The following is a 15,264-nucleotide window of genomic DNA, read 5'->3' as shown; positions in this document are numbered from 1 at the left end:
TGCATATAAAGAGCACCTGGAAACCTGGTCAGCCAGCTGAACAATTCTTCCAAACAAATCACATCGGTCCAATCTTAACTTTGTCTTTTTGAGTTGAGAAAGTAGCATGAGTGAGTGATTGTTGCCACAGACCCGACTGAAAATCTGATGAAACTTACGGAGATTTTCCCAGGGAAAAAAATATACTTTCACACAATTTTACCATACAATTTCAGGGGACATGTGGACTCCCTTAAGCTCAATCATGGGCCCTAGTTACATGAAGAGAAATAACAAGCTGACTTTTACCACAGTGTCTCAGCCTTGTTACTCACCGCTTTTGTGCCAGAGTAGAATGACCTTGGTTTCACCTTGGACTCTGCTTTTTCACCTTGGAGCAAGTTGTCAAGTGACTTAATCGCTACATCCTATGGACCCCACCCCTTACCTATTAAACTGGGTGACCTTGAGCAAGCCATTTACTCTTTTAATCTTACTGTCTTCATTTGTCAAATGAGGGACTTAGCATGCAACAGACAACCTTTAGGTTGTATGCAGCTTGTCTAAATTGGGGATGAGACCCCCTAATTTCTGGATGTAAGATTAGACAGTTGCCTTGGATAGACTCAAATAGTAACATTTTGAAGCTAAATAGCAATGTGTATTTCTTCCTTGGTATTGTTCTATTTGATAAAGTAGAATAGATTCCATTTATGCCTCCATGCAACTAAAGTTATTTTTCTTTTTAAATGAAAACCATAGCTGAGGCTCACAAACATTTTCTGTTTTTTTTTTCCAAAATAATCCACCACGCAGGCAAAATTATCTTTATTAATGTCTCCTCCAATATTGAATTCTAGTCTATGACTCTGATCCTAAGGCTGCCAGTTTTCCCAAGCCATGCTAAAGAGAGCTGCCATGCCACTTCTCCTTACTAATAATTGAATCAAAGACACTTAAATAATCAGCTTCAAGGAAGGGAGGCCTCTTTTGACCTTAGAATGCCAAATGACTGAGAAAGTTTGAATGAAGCCAGACATCACTGTCTGAAAATATATCCTTCCTCTGAGGGATCATTGGAACACTGGCTCTGACCTTGAACATAAATTGGAAGGCACATGCCAATGTTCCCTCCTTAACTTACCTCACTTTGTAAAATAGGGATACTCTTCTCCAAAATAAAACTAACTTGATAAAATGAGATTACTAAGGATAACTAGAGACATTCTGAATAGGTGGAAATCTAATGTTTTTATGTAGCTCTTCGCTTTGCAAGCGGATGTTCAGCCCATATGATAGATCTACTTACCCATACCTGCCTCCACCTGGATTCCAGCTCCCTCAACCTGTTTTAGACTAAAAATGGGCCAGGTGATGCAATATTCTCTAATATATGATCACTTCCTGAATTTCATCTAGGGTGAAGTCTCATCTAAAGGCAGCTGCTGAAACATTTGTTAACCATACTTTTCCATCTTAAATATTTATTTTTTTCATTAAAATTTGCAAAGCACCAATGGAGAGGAAATTGTGTATTAAATAGTTTCTCACTTGGTCTAGTGTGTTTTCATCTCATTTCCAAGGTCAGATGGTCTTAACAGAAAGACAACATACACACAATCTGTTCCATGACAAGGCAAAATGTGCAGCACAGGAAGTCAAGTGGAATGATTTTCATGTAGTGATTGTGAATTTGCAGCAACTTAAGTCATCAGAAAGAAAAGCCCCAAACTTTCTGTTCCATTCAGGATGAGCACTCCCCTTGCTATCACCATGATCTAGGGCCCTGGGATATGATTTGGGAGCATAGGCCAAGTTAATCCAAGAATGCCAACAGAGAGCACTGAAAAATATGAAAATGGGAAGTATCTCTCCAAATGGAACAACAGAATTAGTCAATCTGACTGTAAGAGATTTTCTGACAAGATAATCTAGAATGGGGGTGAGTGGGGGGGGGGGATTAAAAGATGCCCCAGTGGTATTTATACTCCCATGGAGGCTTCGTATCTGCGTGGGAAAATATGTCTCCCAAGAAAGAGCAAAGACTGAAGGCAGAATGCTCACTCTTGCTCCAGAAAAGCAAGTTAATCAAATAAATCTCCATATATGAAAAGACTCTGGAAAAAGCATTCGTGTATTTTGTAGTTACTTGCATAGGAATGGTACCAGCTTTCATATTTAACCTTTTGCTACATAATAGGCAAAATAAATATTATCCTGCCCTGCCATCTTTCTCAAAGGAGGTTTTATTTTAATTGCAATATAACTTACATTTAATGAAGTGTATAGACTTTAAATGAATTGGGACAAACATATACACACAGGAAACCACCACCCTAATAAAGTATCACTAGTAGTAGTAGCAGTACTACCAGTAGTGGTGGTAGTGGTGGTGGTGGTGGTGGTAGCAGTAGTAGTAGAGGTAGAGAGACTTCCACACAGCACTTTTAAGCTTCTAAATATATTTGCATACATTGTTTCATTACTTTGTTAGGCAAAAATGATTTCTGTATTCACAAAAGAAATAACAGTAGCCACAGGCAGAGATGAAATAAACCAACAGGAATCGACTTACCCAAAGTTCCTCTGGAATTAAGAAGCAGAATCATCATATCAAAATTCATAACCAGGATAGAAGGACTGTTTATTACAACAGGAGGGGAGTGGAGAGCATATTAGCAGAGTGGAAGGGGGAGACAGTGGGACACCTAGACAGAAGTTAGGCCCAAGTCTGACTTGGTAGAATTGAAGATGGAAAGAGGTTTCCACGTGCTTCAGTTCGGACTTTACTTAGAGAATTAAAAGGTTTGAGGTTCCCCCAGCTACTAAAGAGAAAGTTTGTTTCTCTTGGGAGAAAGAATGGCAATCATTAACCCCTCAGACTGAGACTCAAGGTTTCTTGGCATGCAGTGAACCGTTGCTCTTGGCCCTGCTCACCGTTTCAGCTAAGTTTTTCAAGAAAATTGTTTCTATTCTCAGTGATGTTCTTCTTTGCTTGGAAAAGAAGCCCCTTATTTAATATTCTATATTGTATTCCTTTGCACACAGCTCGCTTTGCTGATTTAGTTAAGTCCCGTAATAAATTTGGCGAACGTCAATCATTTACAGAAAGAAACCCGAGGAAAAGCTCGGGGACGACTGCAGTCACGTGAGCAGGGAAAGGAAGCGTGTGATTCTGGATCATATCTCAAGACCTAAAAATGAATTTGGAGCCCTCTCAATATCCCTGCATTCTTTTGCTCCTACATCTTTCTTTGTGTTTCTAACACAGAATTCTACCAACAGGTCTTTGCATTTAGCTTCAGGTTTCTGCCATTACTACTAAATCCTTTACTGAAGCGGGCAGTATCTACCACCAAGAGAGGTCTGCTCCAACAACCCAGACTGCCCACCATGGGCCACTCGCTTTATGGCTTTTCCCCTAATCAACTAAAATGAAACTGGATGAGATGACTAAATGATAAGACCATCACTCCCTACCCTTATCTTCTACTTGATGAACAAATAATATTGAGTCACAATTTATAGTTGACAAAATGCTTTGCATTTAGACTCTCACTTGATCGTCAGAACAAATCTATGAGGCTGGTAACAGGACTGTCAGGAGAGTCTTGGGCCCCCTTTTGCTTGGTTTTGTTTTAAGTAGTAACAAAATAAAAGGAAAAAACAGAGCAGCGAAAACTCTTTACAGAGGTTTTCCTCTCACTGGTCATGAGCGGTAGTTGTCTTATCTGTTTTTTCACAGATTTGGAAACTGAACTAAATTTTCTTAGGCAACGTGACTTCCCAACTTTGCACTTGAACTCTGTCCAGGTCTTCCAATTACAAACAAAAGTCCCCTAAAACTTAAAAGTAAATTAACCTAATTCACATCTCTTTGTTCCCTCTAAGTAATTCTAATTGCCAATAATCAGAATATCAAGCTGCATTTACTATTGCTTATTATTTCTGTATGTTCTCATAGCTTTTTGGATGGTTTATTTAATTTTAATTTGATCATGTGCCCTTTGTCCTAATTTTTATTTGCATCATTCCTTTCTTTCTGTTCCTAATTAATCATCCTTCTTCTGAAAGTTTGCTAAAGAGTGGGTAAGTGCATTTTCCTTTCCAAATAACAAGGTTTTGCATTGTTGTTTTTTTTTCATTAAGGAAATATGGAATAATAAAAATGGGTACTAAATTGATCTAATAAATGTCAAGGAGCTGGCATATAACATTTTCTGTTGAAATTGCATTTCCTCTCTCCCTGGCATTTACAGCAGATTTTTGTTTGTGTGGCGTTTGTTTTTTGCATTACAATTTAAATTAAATCGACAATGGCCATTAGACAAATTGAAAAACAACATTAGTCCCAGTAGAGACTCTAAGTCCAGGTCTGCTTATCCATGAATGGAGACACTTCAACACAACGCTCAATCACCTGGCGATAGAATTGGGGAGCTCTGAGGCATTAACCCACGGTACCTGGTGTTTTTAGAACTGTTTTTGCAAAATTGGTCACAATGTCTTGGTCAAATTCCCTTTAGAGTCCATTACTTATGCCACGTCCCCACAGCAGTTTTCCAAAGATAATTTTTCATCTCCTGTATTAAATTGTTGTGATGTCTTGCTTTGTACAACCCAGATCAACACACTGCTAGGCTGTTAAACCATCCACACGAGCTATTTGTAAATGTTTGTCTGTATCGACATATATCAAATCCATCGAAGCTAAGAGCTTCAGCTCTCTCTCCATCAAAGACGTGGAGTCAGAATCATACACCTGCTTCTGGGACTATGAAAATAAACTGGGTCTGCAGGGCAGGCTTTGTTGATAAATTGTGTTGTCTAAAAATTACTGATGAATGCAGTGCCATCACCTCCCAGCCATGCTAATATTTGTCTTTCTGTGTTCTTTAGCATCAATACCATTCAAAAATAGACGAACTAATTGAAGAAACTGTTAAAGAAATGATAACACTCTTGGTTGCAAAGGTAACCTTCAGCTTCAGGTGAAATCTTTCATTGTGAACATTGCTTTGTTTTGTCTGCATTTTCATTAAAATGTAACACGTTAAAAAGTTGAGGTGGATACTTGTGTTTCTCAGGAAACAAGATTGTACGTCACCCAGCATCAGTCCTGAATGATTTTTCTGATGATCGCGAGCCGTGTGAAGATAAATTGATGAAGTGGCATATGTTAACTTAATAAGAATTTGTCCCCAAACATTGCATTAGGTTACATGGAAAATGTTTGTTTTGTTTTTCAGCACTGACAAAGTTAGACTTTTAAATACAGAAAGTTAAATGGTAATAAGGAATTCTGCCATCATGAAAACCCCTTTTCCCCTAGTTTCAAATGCAGTGAGAGTCATAATAAAACATAAAAGTCAGATAAAGCTATTTCAGTCACCCTCATGAATTATAGAATTTTAACTAAGTGATGCTGAATGGAAAGACATTTATATTTGCCAGTGCTAAACTTCTGTTTCCCCCAAATTACTGATAAAATACAAATAAAAATAGATCAGATTAAATGTAGTGCTAATATGTAACATAAAAACTGCTTTGCGCAGTTTTGGATTTTGAAAAGTGCATTTAATATTATCGCATGCTATATGCAATTCAATAATATTTTGTCACTTTGCATTTCTGTAACACTCTATATTTGCAATCACATAATAATGAAGAGAAAGCCGGATAAGTCAAATATTTCTATGTAAAAGCAGTCTATTCCTTTCCCTGAAGGCTGGAATCGAATAATAGAAGGCAAAAATGTGCGGGTGGCTCAATCCCCGACTCCGTGTGGTTGGGAAACAGTTCTCCTTATGGTGAACAACTATAGTTTGGGATAATAATAATTTTTTTTTTTTTTTCCTGCTTTGCTGTTTTTCTAGTTTGTTACTATCTTGGAAGGAGTCCTGGCAAAATTATCCAGATATGATGAAGGGACTTTGTTTTCTTCTTTTCTGTCATTTACCGTAAGTAAAGAGCTTCTTTCTTTCCTGGGTTTTGTTTTCAGTTTGGGTTTTGGTTTTTATTTGGGAAAGGGGTGCTGTTATGTCATTTTGTCTTAGGGCTGTGTGTGTGTGTTTTAACTGCAGTCAACTACCCAGTGTATAATATTAACACTAGAAGAATTAGTGGGATTTCAGAACAGCAGGTAATCCAAAATCATTTCTCTTTCATTTTTGAATGTACTGTACGCTTGTATGTCTATGTGTACATACACACACACGTCTGTATATGTGTGTCAGAAGAGTTTCCTCTCTGAGCACACCTTTGCTATCTTGGACAAATCGCTTAATATTTCTGGGCCACTATTTCCTCACTGGTAAACGAGGAAAATTAATTTTAGAGATTGCAAATGAAGGCCTGTAAGTCAGAGAGAGCTTGAAATACTTTTTATTTGGTCCTCAGTACATCGGATACATTTTTCTTAACTGAATTAGTCTCGCATGTTTAAAAATCGGGAGGTTTCACAGAAAAGTCCAGATTTCAGGATTTGACAAAGTAGACAAGCCAGGAGCACCGGGCCTGCATGTCTGCCTAGCAACAGATAGGGGGTGTAGAGTCACGTTGGTCCCATAGCTGGTCATGTGTTTACAGGTTTGCTGTAACCCCCTCCTGGATATTTCACTCATTCACTTACTCACCTGGCCTTGGGGGCATCTCTGAGACAGATGTTGTAAGAGTCCTTTGCAAATTCTGAGAGGCTCTGATTCTGTGCCAGAAAGGGACAAGGCATAGAGATTAGTTAGAGGACAGGCGGAAGTCAGCCTTGTTTTCTGTAAACGATCGATGGAGATGGTCACTGTAAGGTGGCTGCTTGAGGGCACAGTTCTCTCACCCTTCCCAGTACTGGGTGGGCACCATAGCTGCAAGCTTTCGTGCTGTTTCTGACAGTGGAGTTCTTGCAGGCTCTGAGGCCAGCTCTTTTCTACTGACAGTGCCTTGGGAAAGGCAGTCAATTTAGGATCCTCTCTCTATGGGTCTTTAAAACAGCCTTCCTGTATCAGAAATCCCCCAGGTGGGCATTGAGTGCCAAGACAAGGTCTAGTACATCATTGTCTTTGGGATCCAACAGAACTGGGTTTAAATCCTTTTACTGATATTAAATGGCTGTGTGATCTTGAGCAAGTGTCTCATCCTCTCTGAGCCTGTTTTCTCATCTGTGATGGGGCATGGGCAATGTCTCCCATACAGAGCTCTTGTGAGGATAATAATGTAAGTTAAAGAGGCTAGGCCAGTGCTAGCACAAAGTAGACCCCAGTAAATGGCAGCTATTATTAATAAAAGGTATAATTATTATAAGGTGCAAACATACATGCACACAACCTCTTTCCAAATATACCCTATGTTGATCTTTCCCCACCCCATACTTTAGTTTTCTGGGAATTAAGGGAAATGCAGGCAGAATTTCTAGATAGCCTCCACATATCAACATGCCTAGCTTGTTCTGATGATGCAGCTCTGACCTTCCCAGGTATAAGGACTGAACTCAATCTGAAAAGTGTGAAGGCCCTAGTTCCATGAGTTTATTGGCAAAGGTGCAGTGGGAAGGAGATGTTGACAATAGGAATGCTATACAATTTCACTCGGTAGAAACACCCTTAATGGGCCTCAGCTGAGGGGAAACCTATCCAACCCACTCCTGTAACCAAAAAGCTGAGGACCAGAGACAGGGAGTAATTTGTCTAAGGTTGCACAGCAATGGACACAGCAGGGACAGGAACCCAGGTGTCCTTCCAGCTTCCCCCACCATTGAACACCATCCTGGAGAGAGTGGGCTTTAGCTGGCAATTGCCTGACACTAGAAGGCAGATGGGAAATGAGTGGGGAAGACTCATAAAGAAAGATTCAGGGCACATGAGTGGGGAATCATAGATAATCTTTCATTCCTCAGTGAAGTTGTAGAAATGGTGAAGAAAGGTACAACTAAATGCAGCATTTCTGCAAAATGTTCCCCTGACACCCACAAAATGTATTTTTGAGTCTTCATTTGGAGCAACTGCTTTTACCGCATTGAACTTGAACCAGTGAAAACCAGGAAAGCCCCTCCTTGGTTTATTGAGCAGAATTCAATCCACTAAGGGCCCCACCCTAGTTACTGGGTTACCAAGAGGACTGTGCAAAAGGTGGTCCAGTGACAGCGATATCAAGAACGCGGTATCAGGGAGATTCCCACAGGAGGGTTAGAAACAAAGAAGGGCCTGAAACTTCCCTTCCTCGGTGACACTTCTCCCACACGCTGGGCCACCCAAAGACCAAAAGCACCCACTTATCATTTGCAGCCTATGTTCTCATCTCCTGTCGGTATCCAGGACTGGAGAACGCGAGCTGTGCTGAGAGGTGGTGGGAATATCTCCACACATTGATTCTGAGCTCCTGCCCAAACTTCACAGGGCCTCTGAAGGCTTCCTGCAGCCCAGTTGTGTTCCTCACTCAGCAATGGAGTGGGGGTAAAAGGTTTGAGCAGAGGTGACGGGTATTATGGAAAGAGCCATGCAGTCAAAGATGGGAAAGCCAGCTGCGAGTACTGGAACCCTGGACAAAAGGGAAGAGATAGTGCCGACACCCTGGCATGATTTCCTTAACGCCGCTCCATTTCTGATTCAATTCCTCAAGTATTACTGTGCACTTATCACATCCCCACCTCAGCAGGGCTGCCAAGCCTGAGCCATGTGCTCTGCCCCCCAGAAAGCTGACAAGTATCGACAAATATGCCACCCTTTCCCCCTCTTTCTCCCGCTGAGCACCTCCTTTCCTGGGTGGGCTTGATTTCATGGTCTAAGCCAGACATTTTGGAAAACGTCTGCAGTGGCACAGAGCAGGCAGGAATATTTATTTCTCGTCTCCATCTGCATTGCTTCCTCTCTTGGAGAAGAATTGGGGGAGGAGGGAGGATGAGATGTGGCTTCTTCGTGCCAGCCCAAGAAGCGCCCAAGCATGCCCCTCCTCTCCTGCCTCCCCAGCCTCAGCAGCAGTAGCAGCCTGGGATTTGTGGAGGCAGGTGCCTTTCGAACTTTTGGAAAATCAGCCCGATTGGAAGATGCAATTAGCAACTATCTGCCCATTTCCCTTGAGAGGAAGATGTGCTTTTGTGGAAGTTGTCTGCTTGGAAGGGTCCCTGTCTTGTGAGTAGCCTCTCACTGTTCTTTTAGGAGGCCAAAAAGGGGGGTAAGCAGGTGCCCAGGTCTCTCTCACAGCAAGTTAAAATCCTTTCCTCAGTTGTATTCAGGTGCTAACAGAGATGCTGGTTCTGGAATCCGTGCACTCATTCACTCATCCAGCGTGTACTGACTGAGCATCTGTGTCACGTATTGTGCTAGGTGCTACAGACACTGCAAAGAGCAAGAAAGATACGCTCACTGCCCTTACAAAAGCTGCACTTGGTAAAGGAGACAGACAGTTAAAAAGGAAAGAAAACTCTAGATCAAGATAAGTGCTGCACAGGATATAAACTGGAATGAGAGCAGGTGGAGGGTGGCATTGTTTCAGCTAGCATGGTCAGGAACATTCTCTCTGAGGAGAAGACATATGAGCTGGAAGTCGAGGGAGCCAGCTATGGGTAAAGAGAAGGGAGAACCTTCTGGACAGAACAGCAACTTCAACCCCAGCTCTGAGGCAGGAAAGCTGAAAGTATGTTTCGAGAAATATTTCAGAGGTAACACAAACAGGACTTAGGGGTTGAGTGGATGTTGGGGATGGAGAATCAATTACAGGGTGCAAAGGCAGAAGGCCCGAGACCTCAGCCGAGCTCAGTGAGTCTTCTGAGTTAGTTGGGCAGAGAAGCAAGTAAGCCCAGTGAAGGGAGACCCGGGATGGGATCCCAGCTCTGCTCCTCACCAGGGAGCTGTGAGACCTGGAACAAGGGACGGCACCCCTCTGACTTTTAATTTCATTCACTGTGAACCAATGATGGTTATATTAGATGAGTTCAGAAGTCTAAAATAGCAGCAAGAGCTATAGCTCCTGTTCCTTAAGCACTTTAAGGTGCCTAAGCGCTTTAATTCTGTTTTTCTTGTTGAATCCTCTGAACAATCCCATTCCAACATTGCTCTTCTGAAGTTGATGCATCTGAGGCTCAGAGAGGTTAAGCTCCACGGCTTGACCTGTGTTGTCCCTCCCACTAAACTCTGGAGCCTCAAAGGAGGTATGAAGAGGTGGAAGGAGCCCAGTCCCCACCCCCAAGAAGTTGCAACAATTATATCAAGCCCTCTGAAGCCCCTTAGAATTCAGCCAAGATCCGGCATCATCCAAATCCATTTGAAATGGCTACAATACAACATGGAAGTCACTCGAGATGAGGATAAAGCCTATTTCCAATTTTGTATGTAACAAAATCACCGTCATTCACCCTTTTTTAAGCCTTTTCCCATCATTTTAATTGCTTTGCCACTTAGAAATGAAACACAGTAGACAGGCTTCCTCCCACTAGAATCCCTAACCAGGGCTGGAGTTGGTGTGAAGCAGCAGCATTGGCTGCTTCTATTCAGAGCTGTTGGTGCCGTGTCATTGAACACGACTGCTACTTTGGTCAAAAGCTGGAGCTGGGTCTAGGGGATGCACTTCTGTACACAGAACATTTTGTCCAGGAAGCATTAGAATTGTAGAGTTGGGTGAGTTTTTATAAGGGCTTGTCAGTGTTTTCCCTGTTGGTGTTTCATTTTTGCTTTGACTTTGGGGAATGCCCAGCCTGGGAGAGACAGCTTTTTACAATGAGGATTGGTGATGGGAGCTGCAGACAGAGGTCTTGGTTTGCAATTCCAGAGGACGAAGTCACCAAGTTATCAGATGTGTATTCTTGCAATCCAAGTCAGCTGGCTTCTACATTTCCAAGTGGAGGTGCCGGCCTCATGCAGAAGCATCCACCATAGTAGTAATAGCTGACATTTATTGGGCACATCCCTTGTGTCAGGCACTATGCTAAGTGATTTATGTGCATTTTTCTCATTTGAAACTCACAATCCACCTATGCAATAGATTTTATTATTTTCCCCATTTTACAGATGAAGAAAGTTGAATAACTTGTCCAAAGTCACCCAGCGAATAAGTCTCCACCTTAGATTTACTCCTTTATTATTGCCAGGATGCTATTCCCACAGATGCACAGAATGCCATAAATAAAGCCAATTAGTAACTCTTCCAGGGACCTTCCACTAACTGGCATCATTCTTAAGGGGAAAAGTCACCTATCTTTATTGTCTTATCCACAAGAATGTTTTATAAATAATTTTCCCACCAGTCAGTTTTGCAATGACAATGAAATAATTGATGTTGAAAATTCCTCTTACCTTGTGCTTTCCAGATAATCCTCCATTTTATGTTAGTCTTCCATTCAACACATGTTTATTGAGTTCCTACTTTGTGCTAGGCTCTGAAAGCTTAGCAGTGAATGGGATGAACAATAGCTCTGCCTGCAAAGCAAGTACAGTCACAGGAGGGAGATGTATTCTGAGCAAATAATTTCCAAGTGTGGGGAGTATTCAGTTAGAGAAGTAGCTGGTGCAATGGGACCGTAGAGCAAAAGGAACCAACCTCATGTGGGAGGCCTTGCAGGGAGTGGCGTTTGAGCTGAGACCGAAAAGATAAGCAGAATTTTGCCTGGCAAAGAAGAAGAGAAAGGATGTCCCAAGGTACAAAGACTTGAAAGGGAAAGGGAGGGACCAGTACAATCTGGGAACTGAAAGATCATTATAAAGGGTCAGAGCAGAAGGAAGGAGATGACAGGGATGGGTTAAAGAGCTATGCGTAGACCTGATTATGAAGGAGCTTGTCCACATTTTGGAATTCAAGGGTTTTGAGTAGGGACATGATCAAAATTGATTAGGCTGGAGAGGTTAAGAGAGGTCATAGACTGGGTCCCTGGTACAAGCCAGTGCTGGGTTTGCAGTCTTTGATTTTGAAGCTTTGAATCCCTGTTGGAAGGAAAGACTTATGGCTTCTAATGCATGTTGTTCACATGGACCAACAAAAACAACGTGTCCTAAAAAGTTAGAGAATATAAAGCACTGATCTGGCATTTCTCCTACTGATTTCTTTCATCAGCTGCTCCCCGATGTTTCAGAATTTGATATCCACTTTGGGGTCTTTGACATATTTTATCACCTAGTAGGACATCCTCATTTCCAGTTCATGCCTTTAAATTGCAGTTGGCAATTAACATAGGTGCTGCCCCAAGCTGACCCTTCAGAAGTTATTCAGAAGAAAAAATAAGCATTCAAAGTTAACCATTTCCCTTAATATTCTTCAGTTAAATGAATGTAGTTCAAAGCAAACATAAGACAGACACAGTGTTCACTTCAGACTGTGAGGTGCTGAGCCTAGATATGCCAGCTATGAAAGAGATACCTCATAAACATGCACTTAGCTTCAAATGGGAAGCAATTGTTCTGAAATTAGAAGCTGCCCTGACCTCCAAACCACATTCGGTAGGAAGCTTTTCACCAGAAAGTTAGAGGAGGAAGATATTATGGTGAAGCCTGGCCTAACAGAAATGTGGGCAACTTATTAAACATTTCAGAGCCCAACTCTCATCTGTGGACTGGGGATGCTGATACCTACTTCAGAGAGCCATTGGGATGATTCGAGAGAAAGTGAGCAGTGGGTTCTGCCTCACACATGACACACAGTAGGAACACTAAAGAGCCACTCTTTGCCTTATCATCAACTTAACTCAAAACTGTAAGCAAGTTTAAATGGCACCGGTGCTTTAAGCAAGCATTTTCCCACCCTTCAGTACTTAACACAACAACCATTTCTCCTATAAATTTCCCAGGCTTTTATCCACTAATAATATAAACCAAAATCCCTTATAACATCTCTTTCAGCACATTCTTATAGCCAAAAAATTGGTTCATCAAAGATATTTCCATTATGTTTAGTGTATTTTTAGTAGTTTTTATTATATTTTAATTCCTCAGGAGTTTTTCATTCCAATATAGTCTCTAGAATACCTCTCTGTTAACCAGACTATTTGTTTAACTGGAATCAATTATTTAATTCTCTAAGCATATTTGGATTTGATTCAGTATGCACTGAGGTTGCTTGTTTGTCCTAGTTCTGCTCCTTACTAGAGTGCAATTTTGGACAGATTAGGTAACCTCTGACCTTGGCTTACTGACCTGTAAAATGGGAAGAATAATAATAATGCCTACTCTATGGAGTGGTGTGAGAATTAAATGATAAAATGTTATGTACCTGGTACATGGTAAGCTTTCAACCCTTGTTAGATATTATTGTTGTTGTGGTTATTACTGTGTTTATGTCACTGAGTCTTGAGTGTTAGAATCAGTTACTTTTTCAGTCATCATCTTTTAAGTGTCTACTATATGTAAATTACTGAGCTAGGAGTTGTAGAGATGGCAAAGATAAAACAAAAAAAAGATTTTATTTCTATCATCTTCAAGTCTCTATGTAGAGTGCATGCTATAGAAACTTCAAGCTTTTCTGCTCAGCTCCTCCCTGCTTGTCAGAGCCACTTCTCTGCATCTCTCCCAACTCAAAACACTACCAAACGGGACTTCTTTTTGGGGGGAGGAGAGGGTCAGTTTATCAGCACACCCACTGGGTGTTTCCCAAGTGTGGGATGTGCACCACACGGTACCTGAGATGGTGTTAGCTGCTACACAGACTTCAGCATTAAATGCTGTCAAATCACGTATGAGGGGTTATTCCTTTTGTAATTCTCTTTTCATCCTTACCCTTATGATAGCAAGGGAAAAGTTTCTGTTTAGAGATTGCCTGATTTTCATACTACTCTAAAAATGGCAAATCTTCATGAATAACCGAGAGAGAGAGAGAGAGAAAGAGAGAAAGATGGAGCAGGCCTCAGACTCAGCACCTTCAGCAGGCAACGATGTCTACCAAGAATTTAAAAATTTTGTTTTGTTTATATTGTTTTTTATTTTCACCTTTACCTTCTCTGTATTGAGAGTGTTATTGGTTTTCCATGTAGAGTGAGAATCATATAAAGTTTCCTTTTAAAATTAAGTATTTAAAAAAAAGTGAACCAATTTAAAGAAGAATACTAAGTCAATATAGTACAGGTGGCACATAGGCTGTAGCCAAAATCAGGAAGTTGGTACTGGTGCCGGAAGCTGGAAAAGTTCTGATGTGTTTTAGCCGCCCCTGCTTGCAATTGTGCAAACCCAGGCCAGAGAAAGAAAATCATTTGCACAGCTAGTTTAGTCATGGACCCCAGACTTCCTAACTCATTCAACTGTTTGTTTTCCCCACTCTTTACCTGAAATGAGAAGAAAAAAAAAAAACCCTCCCCAGCATAGCAGACCTGAGATGACTGTGATAGACAAGTTGTCATGGGCAGTGATGATGGAAAAAATTATACCCCCAAGTGCAGGCTGAGATGGCCTGGGAGTAAAGGGGGAGGGCCTCAGAGGCGACTGATGACACCTTCAAGTAGAAACCTCACTCTTCAGTCCTGATAGCCTTGCCTCATTTACTCAGCACCAATGCCATGTGGAAGACAGGTACATAAGTAGGACGTGGCCATTGCCCTCTTCAAGCTTGCATTCTATTGAGCTTCTGAGTAATGAGAGATGTGCAAAAGTCAAAGCAAAACCCCCAAATCCTAGAGGTGGACAGAGGCCCCCAATTGTAATCAAACAAACATAAGCCTTCATGCCTGCTTGAAGATGTTACAAAATTATAACTTTTCAATTTTTACTACTGAGTTTCTCCTGGAATGAGAGCATGTCGTTTGAATAGACTAAATGGCAAAACAATATAGCATGCCATTAAGAGGACAAACTCTGGAAGTGAAAGGAACCCTGTTTAAATACCAGCTCCAGGTTGTCACTGGCTGTGGGTCTTCAATGAACCTCAGTTTCCTCATCTGTAAATGATTATCATCATGCCCACCATTGTGAGAGATAAATGCTTATAAATTGCATAGCCTCATGCCAAACAAACACTAAGGTCACAAACATTAAGTCTTAGCAGCTTTAAGAGGGTGGATTTGAAGACCTTGAGCCTTGTAGAAAGCCTTGCTGAGAATGAAGGGTTGGGACAGAAATGAGGGAAACTGGAAGGAAAAACAGGTCTACTTCAATCTGGCATCTGTTTGGAAGTCCCCAGGGGGTAGGGGAGACGGGGAGCAGCGGGAGATGAGAACATACACTTCCTGGACCCAGTCTCAGATCACAGTACCCTGAGCAACAGGAGATGCGAACAATTCTCATCGTTAATGAGGCTGCGGCTCGTAATCGTTGCATGGAACAGAATGCTTTTGCTTAATAGAGATCATTTCCCTGCCTTCTGCCCAACTCCCCAGCAGTGCCAGAA

The 15,264-nt window shown here is 41.4% G+C and overlaps 1 protein-coding gene across 14 annotated transcripts in view; it reads left to right on the top strand.

The window, feature by feature from the left end:
* Positions 1-15,264, top strand: part of CADPS (calcium dependent secretion activator) — a 495,698-nt gene that overhangs the window by 420,213 nt on the left and 60,221 nt on the right. For all 14 annotated transcript variants that reach the window (XM_037799564.1, XM_037799562.1, XM_037799591.1 and 11 more), the window contains 2 exons: positions 4,879-4,953; positions 5,856-5,939. In XM_037799564.1, the coding sequence (XP_037655492.1) occupies positions 4,879-4,953; positions 5,856-5,939 (159 nt within the window). The remainder of the gene's footprint in view (positions 1-4,878; positions 4,954-5,855; positions 5,940-15,264) is intronic.

The sequence above is a fragment of the Choloepus didactylus genome, chromosome 1 (assembly GCF_015220235.1).
Source record: "Choloepus didactylus isolate mChoDid1 chromosome 1, mChoDid1.pri, whole genome shotgun sequence".
Lineage (NCBI taxonomy): Eukaryota > Metazoa > Chordata > Mammalia > Pilosa > Megalonychidae > Choloepus > Choloepus didactylus.
This window is presented reverse-complemented; position numbering and strand designations above follow the sequence as displayed.